This window comes from Acomys russatus, chromosome 2 (assembly GCF_903995435.1).
Source record: "Acomys russatus chromosome 2, mAcoRus1.1, whole genome shotgun sequence".
In the NCBI taxonomy this organism is placed as follows: Eukaryota; Metazoa; Chordata; class Mammalia; order Rodentia; family Muridae; genus Acomys; species Acomys russatus.
The window spans coordinates 103,072,286-103,094,699 of NC_067138.1; the positions used below are offsets into that span (position 1 = coordinate 103,072,286).

General features: G+C 42.9%; 1 protein-coding gene across 4 annotated transcripts in view; it reads left to right on the top strand.

Moving 5' to 3' along the window:
* Nfia (nuclear factor I A) overlaps positions 1-22,414 on the top strand; it is a 345,321-nt gene that overhangs the window by 181,030 nt on the left and 141,877 nt on the right. For all 4 annotated transcript variants that reach the window (XM_051164475.1, XM_051164468.1, XM_051164463.1 and 1 more), the window contains exon 3: positions 1,427-1,492. In XM_051164475.1, coding sequence (XP_051020432.1) covers positions 1,427-1,492 — 66 coding nt within the window. The remainder of the gene's footprint in view (positions 1-1,426; positions 1,493-22,414) is intronic.

The window sequence follows — 22,414 nt, forward strand, 5'->3', positions numbered from 1 at the left end:
TTTAATTTAAAAAATATAGGATCTTAGAAAATAAAGTAATTAGCTATATTTTAGATGCTCTATTATAATATTGTTTTCATGTCAAATATGACCTCACTATAAGTTTAGTTGCATTTCCAAATTTAGGGACAGGCTTGGTATCTGTCTTCGTAGTCCACTCTGAAAGGCTCCTCTGACCGGCTTTTGATATGTTTCAGTTTCTGGTTTTGGCTATTGTAACAACAAATGGCAATCCTCACGATATAAGAAAAGCCCTTTTGTTAGATTTAAATTATAAAAATCATCTCTTAATTGGTTCTGCTATTTTAATTTTTGACCCACTAGAACTTTTTGTTGTATTTAGCAGGTTAACACTGTCTGAAAATTCTTAAGTAGACATAGCCCTTCTAATACTTTCTTATGATGAAGACATTCGTGGTCTGAAAGCAGGAAGTCCTATAATATCACAGGTGACCATTTCTAGGTCCCTGGGAGAACCTTGTCTTTGTGCGGTCTCTTTAAGAAAGAGAAGGGACGCCATGGCTAGAGTCCGGTGTCAGTCACACTTTTAGTTTGGTCACAGTTACATGTGGTAACTCTTGATAACATAGTAGCTTTTGGATGAAATGCAATCAAGTCAAAGATAGCTGATCCTACACCTGTGACAACAAAAAGTTGGGATCCACCCTTTCCACAGACATAGGGATTTTTAATTTTTTTTTTTTAATTTCAAGTAATTATTTTGTCTGTTGCCTAAATCTCTGGGAAAAAAAAGTCTTATTCTCTTTGAAATGTGGCACCTGATTATTTTTTAATTCAAAAATTGTATTTAACAAAAAAGAAGGAAATCAATTAAACTCTGTAAAGGTTTATGAGACGATTTTTTGTTTTGTTTTGTTTTTAACTTACAAACTATGTTGGCCTTCCTCGATGCCTCAGCGCAAGAGGAAAGCATCTGCCCGGTGAAGGAGGCCTTGAGCCTCAGAAAGTCTTGTCTGGGCTACTAGTTGCTTCCAGTCCGTGCGCTGGAGCATCAGAACTTCGGGATTGAGCCTGCATTCTGTGCTGCTGTCTAGGTTGGGTTTTCCATACCAGCTTCAAATTCAGTCCTTCATTGTGAGCCGAAGCTGTTGTCAGACTTCAGTGTCTAGGTAGTCAGCACCTGAGTCTAGAACCATCTCTCCACTGGAGCTTGGTCCCCAGGAGCTTCAGTTACTCATCGGGCACAGAGGAAGCTGCTGGAGGCTTAACCCAAACTGAGCATTCATGCTGAGGGCTCCTGCACCTGCCCCTCCCCCAGTTCTTTCCCCATCTTGTCTTCCTTCATCGTGTTGGGGTTTTTTTTCCTGATGTTCTCATTCTTAGTTTGAGAAAGTCTGGCACCTCTGATCCACTTTCTCTCACAGATCCTGTAATCTTGGCCGTATTTTTTCTTTATGTTTTTCAGACTCAAGTCAATCTGAAAGTCCCAGCCAGCCAAGTGATGCTGACATTAAGGACCAGCCAGAAAATGGTAAGTTTAGCGTGGGACGCTGGCTGCTGTTTCAGAGCCCACTGGGGCCAGCAGCCAAGGCTGCCCCATGAGCGCTCACAGTGACATCTAATTCTCTGGAGATGTGAGAGGAGGGCTGCATTCACCAAGGCACGTTCTTGGATAGCATGAAAGCAGTACCATGGGCTTCTCACGTCCTTTTCTACCAGCTCCTTCAAAGTGGGAGATGCCCGAAGATGTTCACTGAACACCATGCAAGGACAGACAGTCTTTAGGATAACTTAAAGCTTAACCCTTTGCAAACTGCCTTAAGAATGCACCATTTCTTTGAAGGAATTTTTCCCTTTAAACTGTCTAACATAAAAGAACATCAGTCCCTCAGTTTTATACGCAGAGCCAACCCCCTCACTCATCTTCTCTTTCTCCCCTTTTCTGTTTGCAGTCCTGGGGGTTGAACCCACAGCCCCTTGCCTGGTAGACAGATCCTCTACCACAGAGCCACATCTCAGATTCAGATACACTTTACATACGATAATATCTTGTGAAATGTTCCAAATTTGCAATATACATTACAAGGATGAGAAACATGATCAGAAGTTGGAATATTAGATTCAGCAAAATCACACATTTAATAAAAACGAACTGGCAGTCTCTGTCATAGGCCAATATATAGATATGAGACCCTTGAATATGTGACTAATATTCTTTTATGTATCTAAAATAGGGTAGCGTTTCCCTAACGTAAATTAAGTAAGCCAATGAATACACTTAACATGCTTAGCACACTCTCTTTCAGTGACTTTATATGAAATAATTAAATGCTGCTTTAGGGCCTTCCCCGCCTTTCTCTTGCCCATATAACGCTCATTCTTTATTTTTCATCTCCTTCTACATGGACGAGAATTTTTCTCCTCCTCCTCCTCCTCTTTTTCTGTTCTTCATTTTTCCCGTTATGATCTTCAGCTCACTATCTGGAAAGGACAGGTAAACTGAGGTATTTGTGTTCTGTGATGGAGGGCTCAGCTCACCACATTAGGGATCCTGTGACTCATCATTCAGAACACTTCTTGTTTGTCAACCCTGGACACTCTTTCTTACATTCTGCGCTGCGACTTCAGACATGAACTGACAATTTTGGTGAAATTTTCCTTATTAAAGTTTTTATTTAACAATTGAGTTGTAACCTGACTAAATTAATAAAATAAAAAATAAACTATTTTTTAAAAAGAAAGAAAGGCAGAGACACCTGAAGATTAGGGTTTTTTAAGTGTCAAATAGCTGCATATTATTTTTTGTTGACAATCTAAGAAGCAATATTTATAGACTTGTTTCTTCATTTTTGGTCTGAGTGATGGTGCCTTAAATGTTCCATTTTTCATAAAATCTATTTGTACTAGTCTTCCTGAAGTTGTGTCCAGAGATACTTTATTTTTATCTTAAAAACTGGTAAGCTCTGGGGTTGGTGTCGCTCACATAGTCAGGTCAGGGTACCTCTCCAGCAGGTCTGCAGTTCATCTGTCTTCATAAGTGACCTGCAAGCTGTTCACACACAAGTATAAAGGAGGGAGAGGCCTGCTGCACCTCTCTGTAGCTGCCTGTGATGCCGACATTGTGCATTTCCTGTCCAAAAAGCACCCCACGACTCAGTCCAGCGTTTCGGCCAAAGGCATGGTGATACCTGCCAAGTTCACATTTAACCGAGATGACTTGGTGCTACCTCAAGGATTCATGATTGTGAGTGCAAAGAAAGGAAGTGTTTGTATCCTAGAGATAATGTCAAGCTTTGGTGTATTTTTTTTTTTTTTTAAAGAAGAACCTGTTGTATCTTAGCCTTCCCTCCTAGAAAAGGTCAGCATCTTCCTTTCCTCCATCAGCCCTTTGTCAGGGCCCTTTGTCAGAGGACATTACTAGAGGAAAAATATCACATTTATTTTTCTTTAAAGACACAGAATCGCAGAGGGAATACGTGAAGACTTTAGGGCAGATATTCACTCACAGTGGGTGACCTTCTGCTCCCTGTGTTGCCTTGGCTGGCTGTGTCCCCTCTTCATCGGCCCAGCCTGTGAGCATGCGTGGCATCTGATTTCAGTTTGAAGGCAGCTAACCTCTCTAGGTATATCAGCTAAGCTCTATGAAGTTTTGGAGTCTTGCTGTGTAGTGGCCGGACAAATTTTCTTCTTCAAGTGAAATGGGAACGTATTGTTCCTTTTTGATAAATACTCACATACAAGGAGAAATGATTTTTTTTTCCTCTCAGCTCTTAAGAAAGGTAATGGGAAGCAAATGGTATTTCCGGATTAAACAAGTAATTAAACGAGTGAACAAATGGTACCGTGAAGCTTCATCAACAGCCACCCGCTGGGCCGTGCACCTCTACTAAAACGCGAGCTGCCTCTGTAGGCAGTCTGCTGTGTTCTGTAGAACGTGGCTTTCTTTACTTATACTCCCTTAAGGCTCAACTGTGAGGAAACACAAATCTTTGTCCAATTAGAGTAGTAGATGGAAAATTTTTTAGGGGATTATCTGGAGCCCAGAGATAAAATACAAACATTTCTGAGACTCAAAATTGATATAATCTAATGGTTAAAACTGCCTCTGGAGCCAGACAGACCTGTGTTCAAATTAAATAGCAGCTGGGCGAGCAAACGAGCCTCTTCCCTCAGCCTAATTGTCTTGTAAGCACACTAAAAATACTAAAGGGACCTACTGCGTGCGCTCTGCAGTGAGTGTGGCTAGGAAGAACATAATGTTCACTCACAGGCAGAGGCCAAAGGCTCTTCAGGTAAGGCTTGCCGTAAGCGCCAGACACTGCTTAAGGTCCCCAAGCTGGAGTCGTGGGAAGAAGGGATGATGTCAGAGACTCAGCACAACTGCCAGGGCCATCCTTCATAGGTGGCCACTAAGATGCCCGTCAGGAAGTCCCTTCTGACATCCCACAGACCTAGAATGTACTGACGCTTTACTGTACTGTTCTGTTGTACTCGTCTGTTCATCTCCCAGGGGCTTAAGGTCTACTGAACTGCAGAAGTGACTCAGAATCGCTGGTACCTCCAGTTTGTGTGTGTGTGTGTGTGTGTGTGTGTGTGTGTGTGTCAAAAGAGAGGTGTCCTAGAAAGAAGGTGCTCTGCCTAGGTTGCATTAAAAGAATTAGTTAAGGTTTGTTGTTGTTGTTTAGTTGGTTGTTTTTTGAGTTGTTTTCTTTTTTTGGTTTTGGTTTTGTTTTTATTGTTTTTGTTTTTTGTTTGTTTTTTTCCTGGAGCATAATCCAAGTAGAATCTGTAAGATGCTGTAAATTGTATTGGGAGTATAGCTCAATCATAGATCACTTAACTAGCTTGGGTGAGGCCCCCATGTTCAACCCCCACAGCCCCATAATAAAAAGAATAAAGAAAAGAAAGCAAAAGAAGCAAGGCAAAAATTTAAAGAAAGAAAACACTGCCCCCCTCAAGAAAACACCAACCAACCAACCAACCAACCAATAAAAGCCTGTAAACTGATTAAGGTAGAACTCATGACAAATTCATTAACTAGATCTTGCACAGCGGCTGACTCCTCTCCTTGACCACACAGGGCAAAGGTATTGCTTAATAAATAAGCCAGTGCATTGATAGAGGTGGTGCCACTACCCTTATATTTTTTATTTATCTCTTCCTTGTTGAGTTACCATAAAAGTTTTAGGGAGAAGCAGCTTCTCTCGAGAAATTGTACATCTGATTTGTGTGTGGACAAAGACCCACAGGTGGAAATATCTAGATTTCACCAGCCATTGCTGAAGGCAGAGCTAGCATGAGTAGATCCAGCTTCGCTGCCCCAAAGCATGCATGCTTGTCATCAGGCACGTTTGACCACTGTTGGGAATGCGGTTGAGATGAGCTCTGATGTACCAAGTCCGTCATTAACAAGGGCAAAGCCTACGAGATATCATTCCTGCTTAAAAGGCCCCATTCAGTTGGGCCTCGGAGAATCAGAGTCAAGTCAGCACAGGCAGGCCTCAGACGCATGCCCCACTGAGCACTGGGTGAGAAAACTCAGCGAGAACACCAGAAAGAGAAGAGTTGTGTCCATCCCATTCACCACATGGCCAGCCAATAACACCTAGCCTTAGTGGTATGAAAGTTTTGTTACTGACAGTGAGAATCCTTGTCAGTACCGGGGTCACTTTCTTTGGGTTTAATGGTGCCCGTTTCTTTGCAGCAGATACATGGGATGTTACCACATCAGCCCTCAGACAGGCCTCGGCTATTAGAGGAGCCATTAATCATGACACTTGCCCCAGATTTTGAAATAATGCAACTCTGCCAACTGGAATACTGACTCTAGCTATTTTTTTTATTCATTTGCTTTTCTGACTTCCCTTTTATGTTGACTAGATTTGTTTGTTCCAGTCCCATCTTGAGCGGTTAAACCCAGCATCACCGTTGGGTTTCACCATAATTTTAGTATTTTACTAATTATCATTTTCACTCCTTTCTGTGCATATTTTGAATATTTTCCAAATAAATCGCAAGGATACTGACTTCCTAGCTTAAGACTTATATGTAGGATTCACTTTGTAAGTTGGGGGAGAGAGAAGAAAACTATAAATTCATATTTCTCTTTTGGATAAAGGTTTTTTTAAGATCTAGTAAATGCTCTTTTAAAAAGTCAACTTAATATTTTCTTTTCTCTACTTCTCCTGCAAATATAGTAGAAGTATTGCCATATTAAATTACAATGTTAGTAACATTGAATAAATTGTGACTGCTGGGTAGACTCCTTACAGTAGAGGCTATTTTTGATGAATGGCCCATTTTGGGGTCCTTTCAAGAGCTGTGAAGGCACTGCACTCTCACAGCCTGCACTTTACAGGGAAAGCAGGAGTGGTCTGGCACCAGTGACTTGTAAAGACACCCCATCGATATTCTGCAATTTGCATGACTTTCTTTTACAATTACCTAACAACAGTTATTCTCTGCAGTGCTCTTCAGAGAACCCTGCGGGGACAGACACAGCAGAGTGACCACCAAAATAGCGGCAATAACAGTAATGATCAATATTCTAAAATATGTAAAGGCCCCAACTCGGGGAGGCATTACAGCCTAAATGCCTGCTGGTTTTCAGCAATATGTGCGTAAGTTCCGACTGATGACTTTTCAGCAAAGCAATGGATCCAGCCTCTCTTCTTTGAGAGACCAGGGAACTAAGCCATGGCTTGGTCTGAAATGAGAGTTTGAAACATGCTGGGCCCTGCATTCTAGTATAAGTTGCATGTGTGTGACCCGTCGCTGTCCCCTTGGAAGTTCCTGTAGATTCTGGAGTCTTGACTTGGGAGAGATAGGTGACGCAATGGAACGGCTGAGTTTACACAGACTCTGGTGTGGAAAGAGAAGGAAGGAGCAACTCAAGCGCAGGGGCTGCAGGCTCACATGCCGCAAGCAGCTTATGGTCTACTCCCGGGCCAGCTGGCTGTGGGGGCTGTAGCTCTGTTGGCTTATAGCCAAAATAGGGAAGGTTTTAGGCTCCCATCCCCTGATTTTCAGATTCTGAAATGGACTAGCAAGTGATCTGTTTTACGTGTCCCCCCCCCCCCCAGGTCTGTAACTTCTTACATAATTACAACTATTTGATTACAAAGGGAAGAAGAGAAAAGAGAGTCTTCTTTTTGTTTCCCCAATTCATTTGTTCCTGTGTCTCCTGAGCGCTTTTTTTTTTTTTTTTTTTTTTTTTTTTTGGTGGAACATTCAAAACAGGAAAGTGTTTATAATTTTTTATGGAGTTGTACAGATATATTCACAGATCTGGAATCTACCATTTGAACCGAAGTGAGGACATCATCAAGTCAGCTCAGTAGACGAATCACATGCTGCCTGGCAGCGACGCCATCTGCTCTTACTGCTCTCCCTGTGATCCCAGTCTAGAGCTGGCACAACAGGGCCTTTTGATGGAGATGCCTCTAGGAGGACCACTCCTGGTGGCCACTTTCCCATAATTCCCCATCAATCAAATAGCAGCGTGGTGACATATCAAGGGGCCTTGTTGGACTCAGGAATAGTGTATGAACCTTTTCCTGCCACAAACAGATCATTCCTCATTTGTGATTTAAGAGAATTTTCTTACTCTTAAGCACGCATGTTATTTTTGGAAGGAATAATCCAATTATGGATAATATTAGTAAATATAAGTAATGTATTTGGAGATTTGGGGTCACTAATCCAGACTGATTAGCTGTCTGCCAGAAAAGTTCCTGGGGCCACAAGGATTTGGGCACCTTTTCTCGCTCCATCTACTTCATTTTTAACTCTTAGGTTTTTACTCAGCTCTTGAAACTCTGCTGCCCTGGCATGAGTTTATCGTTAAGGAGCCTGACTGGGTTGACTCCAACAAGGTGGGAGGAGGGGTAGCATTTCCTGCAAAGTACTCTGCTCCCTCTTGGTTATTAGTTTCTATTCTTGGTTGTCTTTAGCCCAGAGGGAGCCAAGGAGTCTCATATGCCTCATCCACAGGCATCACATGGCAAATAACCAAAAGTCTAAAGAACACCACGGCAAGTCTGAGCTAGAGGGGAATGGCCCTATGGCCCTCCAACAGTCTTTCCACACAGGAGGCTGTGTCTGCTTAGATTTCTGCACGTATTTTACAACCGGAGAGCATGCAAGTACTTGTGTGCTCAGAGATGAGCGAGGAGAAGTTTCTAATAGGGTGGTTAGCACAAAGAAACTTCCATTAAAAGCCAGACACAATCATCAGTGAAGGATATATCAGCCAAGTGACTTGGAGGCTCGCTCTTCAGTTCTCAGAAGCCAGAGTCTTCAGGGTGCATTCACACCATGTACTTAGGAGTGTTCAGCCAACACAACCATGGCTCAGACACCCGGCTCCTGAGAACTTGACAGCCCAGAAAGAAAGCAAAAGGCAAGATTCATTTGCTCACATATCAGACATTTGTCATGAGCATTCTATGACTTAGGCATGATTTTTCAGTACTATATAAATCGAAGCAAATTCTAGCTCTTAGTAATGCCTACCTTCTTGGTCAAGAAGACTGACAATAACCTGACTGGTAAACATATAATGTGACAAGTACTATTACATACTATGAAAGGAATGAAAGTCAGATGAAGATGTGTTACACTGTTGCACAAAGGTTCACAGGGAGGGTTGTTGTGATTTGTTGCCATTTGAAGTAAACCTCAAAGGCTAAGTAGTAAAATTGGTTGTGACTAGTCACTTCTATTTTAGTAGAACAGAACAGCAAGAAAGCTGGCTCTGGGTATGCAGCACATGGGATTGACTTATACATAGTGTTTTCATTAGTTAAGCCAAGTTTTGTACACCCCCTGTAGAGGTTGCAGAGGTGGCCATCCTAGTGGCATGTGGGAGGTTTGATTAGTCTGTGATGACTTCACTGATCATCAAGGGTCAAACCACTGGAATTTAACCCACTAAAAATGAAACCCCAGGAGATGGCTTCCAAGATCTCGTGACTTTTGGTATGTTGCCCAGTAGCTGTTTTGGAACAATGAGCCAGTTGTCAGGTGCTGTCAATAGGTGCAGTAAAGATAGTTGGGAGTCACTCAACCTATGAGAGTAAGTGTAGAAGTTTAATCGGTGGGGTATCAATTGAATATACTGTTGGGGCCTTATGTGAGTCACTGTTGAAAGAAAAGGCAAAGAAAGTGTGTGTGTTTTTTTTATAACGTCTTGCTATTGGCAGACTGTTTGCCTCATGAAAGATGGTGATTATAGAAAAGCTGTCAAACATTAGAGCAATGGAAAATACCACTTTCAGAGGTGGAGTCGAAAAAGGAATCTTAGGTAAACTGGAAGACAGAGATTATATCCTTGCAATAGAGAAAGGCAAATCTGAGGTGTTTGTTTAGAGTGTTAGTTTCTCAGGACGACTTTGCTTAGATTAAAAAGTAAGCTTGCCTGAAGAGGTTAGATTAACATGATGTTGACCCTTTTTTATTTTTTGTTTTTTGAGACAGGGTTTCTCTTGTACTCCTGGCTGTCCTGGACTTGCTTTGTAGACCAGGTTGGCCTGGCGCTCTCTCTCTCTCTCTCTCTCTCTCTCTCTCTCTCTCTCTCTCTCTCTCTCTCTCTCTGTCTCTCTCTCTCTCTCTCTCTCTCTCTCTCTCTCTCTCTCTCTCTCTCTGTCTCTCTCTCTAAGTTGACCTTTTTAACATTAAAAATGAATAATGGCCCCAGATTTAAAAGAAGCAACATTAGGAAATAAGATTAAATTCCTTTTGGATTTAGGGGTAAATGATGCAAATGTAATCACTTTAGTTTTTCTGGTCATAGCTTACATTCTTTGAGGACTTTTTGTATAGAGTTCCTTTGAATTCTCTAGGAATAAAAGTCCTGATGGAATTCAGTGTGAAGGACCCTGGGGAGGGGAAGGGAGCACCTTCAAACTGAAGTGCAACCCCAAAGCCTGGGGTAGGACAGGTGGCCTAAGTCCAGGAGTTTATAGAAGAATAATCTCAGACAGCAGGTTCTAAGAGGACTTTGTCCAGAACAGTGACAGTCCTTGAGCCAGAATCACCTGTTGAATTGCTGGAGCAGGAATGGGCCTGCCTCAGTGTCTTTCCCCTCAGACATTGTCTGGGAGCAGCCTGGAGGAAGCCCAGCCTCAGTGTCTTTCCCCTCAGACACTGTCTGGGAGCAGCCTGGAGGAAGTGCAGCCTCCTGACGTGCTAGGAGTCCCATGCACGTTGGTTCCCAGGCAGTGATGATGCTGATAGTCTTTGTAGCAATGTTCTGATTGGCTCAGTGTAGACAACCTTCTAAGAGTTCTGCATGTGTGAGTGCTATTGGCATGTTCATTTTACAGGTGCAGATGCAGAAAATTTATTTACCCATAGTCAAGTATTCAAAAGTCATCCAAAATCACTCCCGCTGCAGTCTGTATGCTTAAACATGATACGCACTATTGTGGAAAGAATGGATCTCAAATTTGGCCTCATAATGTATTGGTTTGTAATGTGAGGCAAGTGATTTAAACTCTAAGGCATTTGGTCTTGTATGTCAGAATTTCCCCCAAGAAACATTATTTTGTTGCTGGTTTTGTTTCTAACAGTGTTAGTACCTTTTGCTTCCTGTTTGTTTCTTGGATGGATAGTCACACCTCATCTCATCACCTCATCATCTTCCTGGATCTCTGCCTCAGGTCTAGTCAGGCAGCCACAGGCTTCGCAATATACTTAAGCTAATAGGTCATTTCTGTGAGCATTGCATGTACGAGGGTTTGTATATGTGCACAGATGTTGACAGTGCCGATGCTTGCAACTATTCCCAAGAAATATTCAGTGGAGTAGAGTCTCTTGCCACCTATTGCTTCATGGACATGAGGCATCTCTTGATGGGCACCTTGATTTAATTTTGGCAAATAATACTTTATGGAAAATACATTTTTACTTTTTATGAACATTCTTCAGTTTTTTGGGAGGAAATAAACAATTATGGATATAACTTTTGTCAGTGGTTATTTTTAAGCACTGAACTAACTTTTCACTTGATTTTTGTGCCAGAGGTGGAGAATATCAAATGGGATTTGTTTTAAATATTTATACCAGGTGCTGTTATGCTTGTTGGATGTCATAAGCCAATTACAGTTGCCAGTAATTCTGAAAGTGCTTCAGCTGCAAAAGGTGGAAGAATGTAGTTTTATTGAAAACATAAAATGTTTATTTCCAGTCCCCACTTCTTGAGTTAGTGTAGTAAGAATTTTCACCTTACCTCTTTAATTTTCAGATTTGTGAGTTATGTAAAAGAACTGGTTAATTCTCCACTCCCAAGGAGCAAAACCAGGTCCATTAGGCTATCTGATTCCTGACCATTCCCTGGTTCACAGATCTCGCATTAATTCTACAGAGAGGTTTATCCCCTTTTAAAATTGCAAATGTTGTCTAAACTGAAAGCTTTTCAATAGAATGTCTTCTTACAGCTTTTAACCCTGAGTAAGATCCTAGGAACAGAAAAGGGGGTGTGATACAGAGCCTATTCTAAAGCAGCTGCACAGAGAAGCATGTAAGTCCATGCAGCTGCAGGATTTACAGGGTGATACTGTGAGATTTATCCCAGAACACCTTAGTTTGACCAATAGTTAACAACTAGTGGGCCTTGAAGTAAGGCAAGGCGGAAAAATTATCAAAGACGCAATGCGCAAACATGTACATACACTAGTAGAGTGATGCAGAATGCAGCTTTTTGCTTTCTGATTCTATCCCTATGAACTCACTGGGTCTCCACTCAGAGGTAATAGTTTCAGTTTGCTCAAAAATTAAAGGAAAGATGGCAAATGGAGTGTTTTCAGAAATAGTATGTGACAGAAATTAACACAAGATGGCTCTGATCATGGGAGACAGACCAATTCTGAACAGCCTCCAGCAGGTGCCAGGGAACACTAGGGAAGATGGGATATGTGTGGACCGCCCAGCCTCTGTGCTGTGTCTGTTACTCATCCTTTCCACATGTGTTGGGTTCAGTTCTATCTAAGCAGACTTGAAGGAGAACCATGTGCAAGCTAGGGGACACATCTGCACATAAAGAACCCTAATAATTAACTTTAAAGTAAAAGCAAAGCTTGGAACCAGCATGGAAGTCTACCAGTGCGTCCAGTGTCCAGTTCAGAACTCAACTCTCTTTCCTTTTGGGATTTCCCCCCCTCCCTCCCCCCCCCCACACCATCAGGGCAAGCAAGAATATTGACTGCAGTCAGGCAGTGCTAGGCAGGAAAACACTATAAACTGTTTCAGTCTGCTATGGAGGAAAACCAAGCTTGGGAGGCTGAGGAGCCTGTTTGTGGTCAGGAGCAAGAGAGGCCAGGTTTTGTTGCCACGTCTTCTTTGGGAGAGCTTTGAGACTAAGATGGCAGATAGTAAGGCACTGTGGAAGCTTGTGAAAGGTTTATACTTAGTGATGATGATGATGATGATGTTAACAACAACAACATAAAAATGAGGACTCCACCCTCCTTTCAATTGTACTTAATCACTTCTACTTGTTAATCTGTGTGCTAACCTGGTGCCAGACAGTGGGGATATGAGCAGAAACAAAACTCAGACCCAATCAAATATGTACATGAAGAAAACAGAGAGAGAGAGTTGGGCAGATATTTACATAAAATGCAATTATGCTCTCCTGGGGGTGTTTGGAGAGTGTTTGACATGTGTGATGAAGGCCGGTGCATGTGTTGGAGGTTATGTGAGAGACAGCAACGGTGAAGCACAGGATGCACAGAACAGGTGAGGTCTTTTGGTCCTGATTCTGAAATGAGCACATCCACTGGATGTTACATTGGGCTTTGTTACCTATCCGGATTATCGTTAACCCTCCCTGCCATGCAGGGGTGCAATCTGAAGTCTGCGTGGACTTCCGTATCTTTCTGGGAAGTCCTCGTAGCAAACATGCTCTGTGGCCCTCAGTTGCTGCTCCTGCCGAGACAGCTCGCCTTAAATCTCTCCCGTCATATGATTCTCTCTTCCATGCTCTGGATCCTACACATCAGAGCCCGTTTTCTGTCTCTGTACTATGTACCTATGGAAATGACATATGTAACTGGCTTTAGGTGTAGGGAGAACTAGGTTAGTGAGGAAGCACTTGGGTGATGCCTCAGAAGAACAGGCAGTGTCATATGGATTACGAACAGTGCTGTTCTTTTTTTTTTTTTTTTTTTTTTTTAATTTAAATTTATTCACTTTACATCCCAATCATAGCCCCCTCTCTCATCTCCTTCTGGTCCCACCCTCCCTCTCTCTTCCCCACTATTCCCCTCCCCTAGTCCTCAGAGAGGAGCCCTTTTCCCCTACCAACTGGCCCCACCCTGTCAAGTCTCGCCAGGACTGCCTGCATCCTCTTCCTCTGTGGCCTGGTAGGGCACCCTCCCAGGGGGAAGTGATCAAAGTGCAAGCAACAGAGTCCATGGCATGGACAGCCCCTGTTCCCCTTAATAGAGGACCCATATGGAGACTGAGCCACCTATTTGCAACATCTGAGTGGGGTGCCTAGGTCCTATCCATGCATGGTCCTTGTTTGGCACATCAGTCTCCGCTGCCCCCCATTCCCCGGACCCAGGTTTGTTGGCTCTGTTTGTCTTCCCGTGGGGTTCCTGTCCCCTCCAGGTCCTTCTGTTCCCTAAATCTTCCACAGGACTCCCTGCTCTCAGCTCGAAGTTTGGCTGTGAGCCTCAGCTTCTGCATCGATCCCTGCTGGGTGGAGTCTGTCAGAGGGCATCTATGGTAGGCTCCCGTCCTGCTCCCTCTCTTCAACTGCTTGCAGCGTCTATTCTATTTGCCTTTCTGGGTGAGAAGTGAGGATCCTCCCTAGGCTCCTCTTTGTTACTTAGCCTCTTTAGGTCTGTGGATTGTAATATGGTTATCCTGTATCACGTGCCTAATATCAGCTTGTGACTGAGTATACACACCATGCGCGTCCTTCTGGGCCTGAGTTACCTCATTCGAGATGATCTTTTCCAGCCCCATTCTTAGAAGCACTGGCCCCTGCCCTGTGTCCCATCAGCTCTCCTCTCTCTTCCTGTCTTCCCCGAGCCTCTCCTGCTTCCTCTTCTATGGCAAATGCAGAGGATTTCCAGCCCTGTGCTTTGCTGACTTTTTCAGTTAATATTCTTGGCAACCTTCTTTTTTAATTATGATGGAAATGCACCATCAAGGTATTTTCCAAAATGGTGGATCTGGCACCCTTGGTAAGATGCTAAGCAAGACTCAGAACATGCAAGGCTCCCTGTAAGCAGAAGGTGCAAGGATGCAGGTGAGAGGCCCTGGGTGCAGAGCATGTAGGACGCAGGCTTGGAAGTTTCCAGTGCCTGGATGGCCACCCGCCTGCCCGTTTCCCTGGAATGAAGCGTGCTGACTGCCTCGCTGACAGCCAGAAAGCCTCTATGAATGAGAGATGGAGACGAAATTAAAATGTGACTTCTTTGGCATCCACCTTTCGAACCTCGGCCTCCCCACTTTACTCTAATTCAATTCAGTAGATGTTGGAAGGAAACTAATACAGTTAAAAAGAACTCCATGTAATCTCACTAACATTCTTAGAACATCGTGCTCAAGGTTTTCTGGTCAAGGATATTTGCATTTATAGGCTAGCTGGAGACAGGTTTTTCTTCATGGGAAAAGTCCTTGCTTTGAGAATAACATTTCCAAGCTGTCAAAATCTAATGTCCTCAAAGCTCAAATCAAATGGCCCTTTAACTCTGTAAGTATTGAAGAGAAGGCTGCAAGCTTCACAGTGAGTCCACTAGCCTGCTGAGTTGGGCTCAGAGAACGACATTTGTTGAGTCAGTTATAATAAAATTCAAGCCTGAGGGACGTAATGGGAAAATAGTAAAAGCAGTCTAATCCCCCATTTTCTGCTGGCCACCGTCACTCTGGCACTGCTTGTCGCTAGAGTTTCCTTTGGAGTGGTGCTCATTACACGCGTCTTCCTTTCCTGACTGTGCGCATCTCCAATTTCTTGCTGTTTACGGGGAACTATAAAAATCTTCACACTAAATCTTCACATATCACATTTACTCATCCAGCCAATATTTATTTATTAAACATCTGCTGCCTTCCAGATACCATTCCAGGCCTTAGTCACAGGACTGTGGAAGCGGAAAGTGGATCTGCCTCGAATGGCACAGATCAACAACAGAGCGGAGACCCTTCATGGTGTCCTGCCTTATCTGACATTCTTTCTACCACACAAATTCTCTGCTTTTCTAAGACTTAACAGCCTCTCCAGAAAGAATGAATGGACATCAGAAAGTTACTTGAAGTACTATTGAAACCATTCTTTTTCTTCTCCAAAGAGTTTACTTCAAAATAATTTGTTTAGAAATTTGAGCCACTGTTGCAATTTTAACATTGTTTGTTCAGTAATTTTTGGAATCACTGCATAGGGAGACATTCAGGGGTTATAAACCCCGTGAAAGCAAGAAATTTGTCTGTTTTTTCTCCATCTTCCCCTGAGTGTAGTACCTAGTTACCTCAGAGTATGGGTTCAATCACCTTCTACTATAAACACAGAACTGAGCAAGGCTCCCATGTCCTTGTAGCCTGTTGCAGGAACAGTCCCTAAGGGTCTGCTGTTGGTGAGATTACTGATGATGGCAGGGTATGTTTGCCTGGAAGCCAGTCACTCTGAAGGCTGAGGCAAGAGAGTACATTCGAGACCACTCTGAATCTTCGGCTACATACTGAGGCCTGGTCAAACAAACAGAAGCAATAAAGATTGAAAGTGTATGGATGGGTCCACATTCAGTGGGCTTCTGCTGAGAGCACATGGTTCCCAGCCCACCTTCACCATGCAACCCTGTATCCTGTACTTAGATGACTAGCCAAACAGCACATGTTTTCATTTGCTGCACTATGGCATGGGTGTGTCTGAAGCCCTGCAGCGCTGTTGGCTGCCAGTCAAGGAGGAAAGGGTTGCCTTGCCCTGGCCTGGCAAGACCTCAGGCATCTTATTTGAGGTCCTCAGCATTCCCACACTCCCCTCAGAACTGTGTCCTGATAGGAGAAAACTGTACGAGGCTGAGCTGGGTACCACTAGCTCATGGATAGAAGAAGAAATTGTCATCGGGCAAAGATGACTGACCCAGTGTTCTCAGAGTGTTGACCAAAGCAAAAGAGATGCCTTAGACAGGAGGCAGCACTGGGCCACAGTCAAGACAATTGAGGAGATGGGCCACATCTGTCGCATATCATTTTAACATACGCAGAGGAACAGTATCTCTCTATTACTGTTTTTCATGACTCTCGGAGTTACAGAACAGGGTAGTTTGAAGTTGTGGTGAGTCTGATAAGTTTCCTGTTGGAGGAGGATGTTTGTGAAAGGGCTTACACATCTACCAGTGTGAGCTGTCACAGAGACGTGGTGGGAGAGTCCAGCCTGTGGAAATGCCACGGACCATCTACATCTGCTCTTACACCTTCCTCTAACTGACCTGAGGAAAGGTCCTGGGCCTCCCTGGGCCTCGATTTTGACATCTAAAAAACTGTTCACTGATAGTTCTTACTCTTAAGGACTTGGTAAGGATACAATATATGAAATACATGATAATGCGTGAAACAATCGAGCCACATATAAATCTGGCTACTAAAATGGTCCCTAGAAACCAGGAGTTCTTTCATTTCCTTGTCTCCTTCAGAAACAAATTAGGAGTCTGCAGACACTGTTTATGAGTTTTTTTTTTCAACACAACAATACCAGCTTTTAGGTTACAAAGTTACAGGCCTCTTACATGGGAATTGAACGCTTCTCTCTCGTGGAGAATGCATGGTACCATTGCACACAGTGCCTCTTCTCCAGGCTACAGATTCCTGAGGAAACAAAACAGCATCACTCCCATGTTGACCATGCTACCACTTTCCCTCTATTCTGAGCTTATCTGATATTCAAACATTTCAAGGATAATTTTTGAAAGGAAGACACACCAAATCACCTCAAGTAGCCAAAAGAAATGCATAAATAAAACAGTTTATCCAGAGTACATTTAGGTAACTTCAGAATGTGTTTATGTATCAATACGTGGCATCAGACTGGCTCAGTTCCATTTATCCTCAAACTCCCTAGAGTTCCTGGGCTTTTAAAAAGATTTTAAACTTTAAAATAATTTTAAATTCCCATTTGGATGCATATATGCCCATCAGGGGTGCTTGGATCCACTTTCAAGTCACTTTTATTCGGCTTTTCTTTATGGGGAGAACAACCAGCTCAGAGAATAAACAGGCTGAGTTATGTGTCCTTGGTGTTCAGGTGGCCAGGTTCCATTAGATGTTGAGATCCTAAAAACACAGTTGCCTCCAGTAACTCCTGCCTCCATTTGGCGCCCTTAAAAGCAGCCACCAGTCTCTGCCTTCTCCATATGCTGGAATGAAGAATCTACCAAGTGTGGAGTTTAGATCCCTGACAAGTTATTTCTCAGATTTTGAAAGAACATTTAAGTAGTAATTCTCACGTCTGTTCATAAGCCTGGTCTCTGTTCCATCGCGATCCATGCCTATCTCTTCATCACACTCCCTGCTTTGGGATATCAGTCCTTATTGTTCAAAGGGGGAAACCCATTCCAGTGCGGTGGCTCATGCCTATAATCCCAGCAGAGCACTCAGGAGGCTGAAACAGGACAATTGCACATTTGAAGGCATTCTGGGCTTCATAGTGAGTTACAGGCTAGCTCAGGCTAAATAGTGAAACCCAGTCTCAAAACACTAGTAACGATACATAGGAAATTTCATAGAAAATACCTATGTTGGGAGGGCATTGGCGTGTTTTCCTTTTCATACACTTTGCTAGTTGTACTGAGGTCTTTTGCCTCTTCTTCTCAGAAATGTCTTCAGGTGTACTCACACAAAGGCTTGCAAGAGTGGGTATGCCAAGCCAATCTCAGGCAGTGAACTTGCTCTTTGGTATCTTCTCTGGATGCTCCCCAGTCATCTTCTATGATGACGCAAGTTGGTGGAAAGGCCTTCCTTGGTTAAATGGTTTGCTTATCTCACTAGCCTGATGAAAGCTATGTGAACCGCAATGAATCACAACAATTATCAATTTAATTCTCTCTCTCTCTTTTTTTTACCTCATACTCATTTAAAAGGTTTGCTCTATAAATATAGAGCCCATAGATAAAAGGTTTCTCTAAAAATCACTCTCTTTTCAAGATGTTTTCATTAGTTGGTATTCATTTAAGTGGGTTCTACTCTGCATACCATTAAAGATGTGTGTAAATGTTTTTATTGGTTTCTTCCCTGTCTTCTACTTTTATATCTGCTCCATAAGAGGCAGTGCCATTAACCTTAGCAGTGCTGAGCATGATTGTCTTTCGATCAGCCCATCATTGCAAACCACTGATCCATAGCTTACATTACTTAAACCACTGGTTCCTAAACAGAAAAATAGCTCCATTACCTATGTGGGATGGAGGTAGGCTGACTGGAAAATCCTTTCAGAAAGAAGATGGATCACAATGCTCACTGGCTCCTTTGGGAACATCTCTTTCTTGGACATAAATGTTTCAGGAGAAGTACCTGGGCTTCTTCTTTTAACTCTCCATAAAACTTTTATTAAAGACATATACGTGGGTGCCACTGAGCCGTTTTGGACGATGTAGATGTAGTCTTTAAGAGCCATACTTTTCCCCACAGGCAGGTGTATACCTAATAATAATGCAGGGAAAATGCTCTAATTCAGGAGAGACAGACAAGGTGCTCTGACAAGGTAGAGGATGGGATGCTTCAATTCAGACTTCAGAGACAGAAAGTAGAAAGAGAGATTTCAATGACCTAGGAAGTGGAGAAGATGAGACAACGAGCTGTGTTTCACACTAATGAAATAGCACCACTGAGGGACTCTCTTGGTCCGAAAGCCCAGAGTGAGCTTGAAGACCAGCAGTGTGACCTGTGCAAGGAAGAACAAATGCACGCTGGAAAGTCTCGGTGTCCACCAGAAGGGGCTCGTGCTTTTGTCTCGGCTCCAGTGTCCCCTTGCGGCATAGCCAGTCTCGCAGGTATGTGGACTCACAGCCACTTATGCCTTGGTTTTAGCCTCATCCTGTCAAATACTTAGTGACTCTTCCATAAGTGTAGATTTAAAGAAAAGTACCAACCGCAATAGCTGCAAGGCATTTTAAATTCAATAACAGAAAGAGTTCCCAGCATATCGCGAGTGTGTATAAAAATAAATAAATTCAAGACAAAAGAGGAAACAGCAGAGGCTCTGGAGATGGCTCAGTCATAAGCGTGAGGAAGTCGGTTTGGATCCCAACGTCCCACTTAAGAGCCAGGTTTGGGTATATATATGAGCTCCAGTGCTCTGGATGCAAAGGCAAGCGGGTCTTGGGAAGCTTGCTGATCAGCTCCAAGTACAGTGAGAAAATGCGTCTCGGAAAATAAGGTGGATGGTTATGCATGTGAGCCTGTGTGCACACATATATACATACGCACAAGAATTAAAAACAACAGTGGACCAGCACATGGGAGGCAGAGGCAGGCCGATCGCTGTGAGTTCGAGGCCAGCCTGATCTACAAAGTGAGTCCAGGACAGCCAAGGCTACACAGAGAAACCCTGTCTCGAAAAACCAAACAAACAAACACAACAGTGGACTGAGCTGGGCCTTTTGCCTACTTTATCTGGATTCCTGTATCTACCACTCTTCTCTACCTCAATCCCTTCCAGCCTCCCAACACTAAGTGGGCAAGGAAAAAGATTAGAGGAGAAAGGGGGCCTCGACCTCTTTAGACTACTTCCTGATGATTAGGAGAGCTGAGTTCCTTGGGGCAAGTCATCAGAATACCAGCAAACAGCAAACAAACAGCAATCCAGCAACAGCAATAGCAAAAGCAGCAGCAGGTAAACGCAGCAGGTGCCACAGACCCTCTTGGGACTCTCTCATTTTTACCCTCTCAAGAGCCCCTGAAATTCCAAACGTAAACTATCTGCAGCTGGCAAACATCACACCCCTCCTAGAGCACAAGACAAATCATAGTTAGCAGCTGTGGGTAATCTGAAAGCAGCCCCATTTCCTACACCTGAGATTAAAATAATAATAATAAACAAAATAAAAAAAAATTTTAAAGCCCAAATTCTCACTACAGTGGGCATATTTTGATACCCTTGTACCATCTGAAATAATTTTTTCTTGTTTTAATTATTGACATAAATATTCTTTCTGCCATCCCTGGATGACATGAGTTCAGTTCCTGGGACCCGCATGATGGAAGGAAAGGACAAGGTCCTCAGAGTTGTCCTCTGACGTCCACAGGTGTACCATATCATGTACCCATGCACTCCCCTTGACACATGTAGAAATAAACGCAACAATAGAGGAACTTTATTATGCCACCCTGTTATTAGAATGGTGAAGCCCTTCCAAGCTGCCTGGCATTTTGCTCACAGGCGTCCAGTAGATCTGTAGAAGCCCTGGCGGGGAGCAGAGGGGATGGTCCTTTCTGAGTCTGTGTGGCTGGTAAAGCTTCGCTCAGTGTCTGATGCTATAAAAACTAAAGACTAACATTTTCCTCACGTCACTGCCCACATTCTCTCCTGTAAGAGGGGCTCTGCTCTTGATCTTATGTTGATTCATATTTCTACCTTCCTTTCCCATCTTTTAAATTTTCTTCTGAAGTTCGTGCATATGTTGGGAAACTTAGCCTATTATCAGAAATGAGGCAAGAATCTTAACCAATGTACAACAAAAAAACAAGGTCACTGCCTCTTTAAATTTTTGTCTTAGTTTTGTCTCAGTGCCTTTAAAAGAAAAGCTTTCCCTTAGAGTCCACCCTTTCAGAAAAGCATTTTTGTTCATGGGAAACCTTAATGGGGGAAACTGTAGATAATGAATTTAAGGAAAATGTCTGGCAACACAGGCTTATGCAAGTTTGAAGTGCCTGGTGAAATCTCAGAGAGTCCGAATGGAAAATTACTCAGCCTGTTTCCTCAAGATATACTTGTTTGTACAGCGACTCGAAGTTTAGACGGCAGACACACATGCTGTTCTTGCGAGCTGTGTTTTTAACCTCCTCTTAGTTTGGAGCATAAGCTGGTTGCAGTCTTCATTTGTGCTTCCTGGATTATTAGGGGATGGCACAGTTCTATTGAATTTGTAAAGGCAAGGGCCTCCCCTCAGAATCTCTCTCGCCCCTTAGGCTCTGACTCCTGTCATAGGAAGAGTGGTTTTAAAGGCATACTGAGACCAGACTCTTAAGATCAAAACTTTCAAACATCCTAGGATTCCTGTGCAGCTCCTCCTGCGCAGCTCCTCCTGCGCAGCTCCTCCCGCGCAGCGTACTGGCCAGGGTCTCTGGGGCTACCGGACCCTCTGGTCCACACATATACTGAGTCCTCCCAGGAAGCAAATGAACTAAGAATAGCTGTTCATAATCTGCAGGGAGGCTGGGGATACAGCTTAGTGGAAGAATTTTTATTTACATCTTTCCAGCAAAACACACACACACACACACACACACACACACACACACACACACACACACACTTTTATTTCCACAGTTGTGAGCCCACTTACTGGTGAAATACAGTTCATCTTTATGACCATATTTTATGTAGTGTGGACAGTAGCAATAATGGGTACCATTTATATTGTACTTTTGGGTTTCCTATAGGGCACCTTAAAGAAGTTCTTTTGAGTATAGCAAGTTGTATTCAAACAGATCTATACTTACTTTACTTACGTGTAAGGATTAGTCATGTAATTTTTAAAAATTGACATCAGTCTGAAAACTTTAAGAATATGGTCATTTACAAATTAAATTCCAAGATTACAAATACTCTTTGATTAATCAAACTAATAAAAAGTGTCATTAAACATGACCATTTCTGAATATATACCATCAGAGAGTCATTGCACTCATTAAAATAATTCTGTATAAAGAATAATCCAGTGATTTCTCATTAAGACATATTACTAAAATTACAATTTTTCTACTCACCAACCTTACACACATAGCAGAAACATACAATATATATATGCATGCAAAATATTACATATTCTAAACATACATATATGTTTAAATCTCCACTTTTACAAAGATCAGTGGCTTACAACATACATACAATAAAATGGGGAAACAAACAAGTGAAACATGAAAATTGACATATAAATTTAATTTAAGCGGATAGATAAAATCAGAGAAAAACTTTGAGCAAAAGCTCTGCCATGTAGCACAGCATTCATTAATTAAACTCTAAGTTCAGTTCTGAATTCTGTGGCAGACAAAGGAAAAAGGGAAACATGCGTGATTGGCTGTGTGTTTCCATGGCCGTGAGAAAATCAACACTGGCATGTGCGGGGCGGAAGCTTTCGTTGGCATTCTGTTCCAATGTGGACTTCTCATGGGACTCAGGCATGAGAGCACCGAGGACTGTGGGAGCAGCTGGTGTTTCCAAAGCCGAGCCAGGAAACTGGGTGAAGGCACTTCTCTTAGGGCCCACAGACCAGGCACTGAGAAA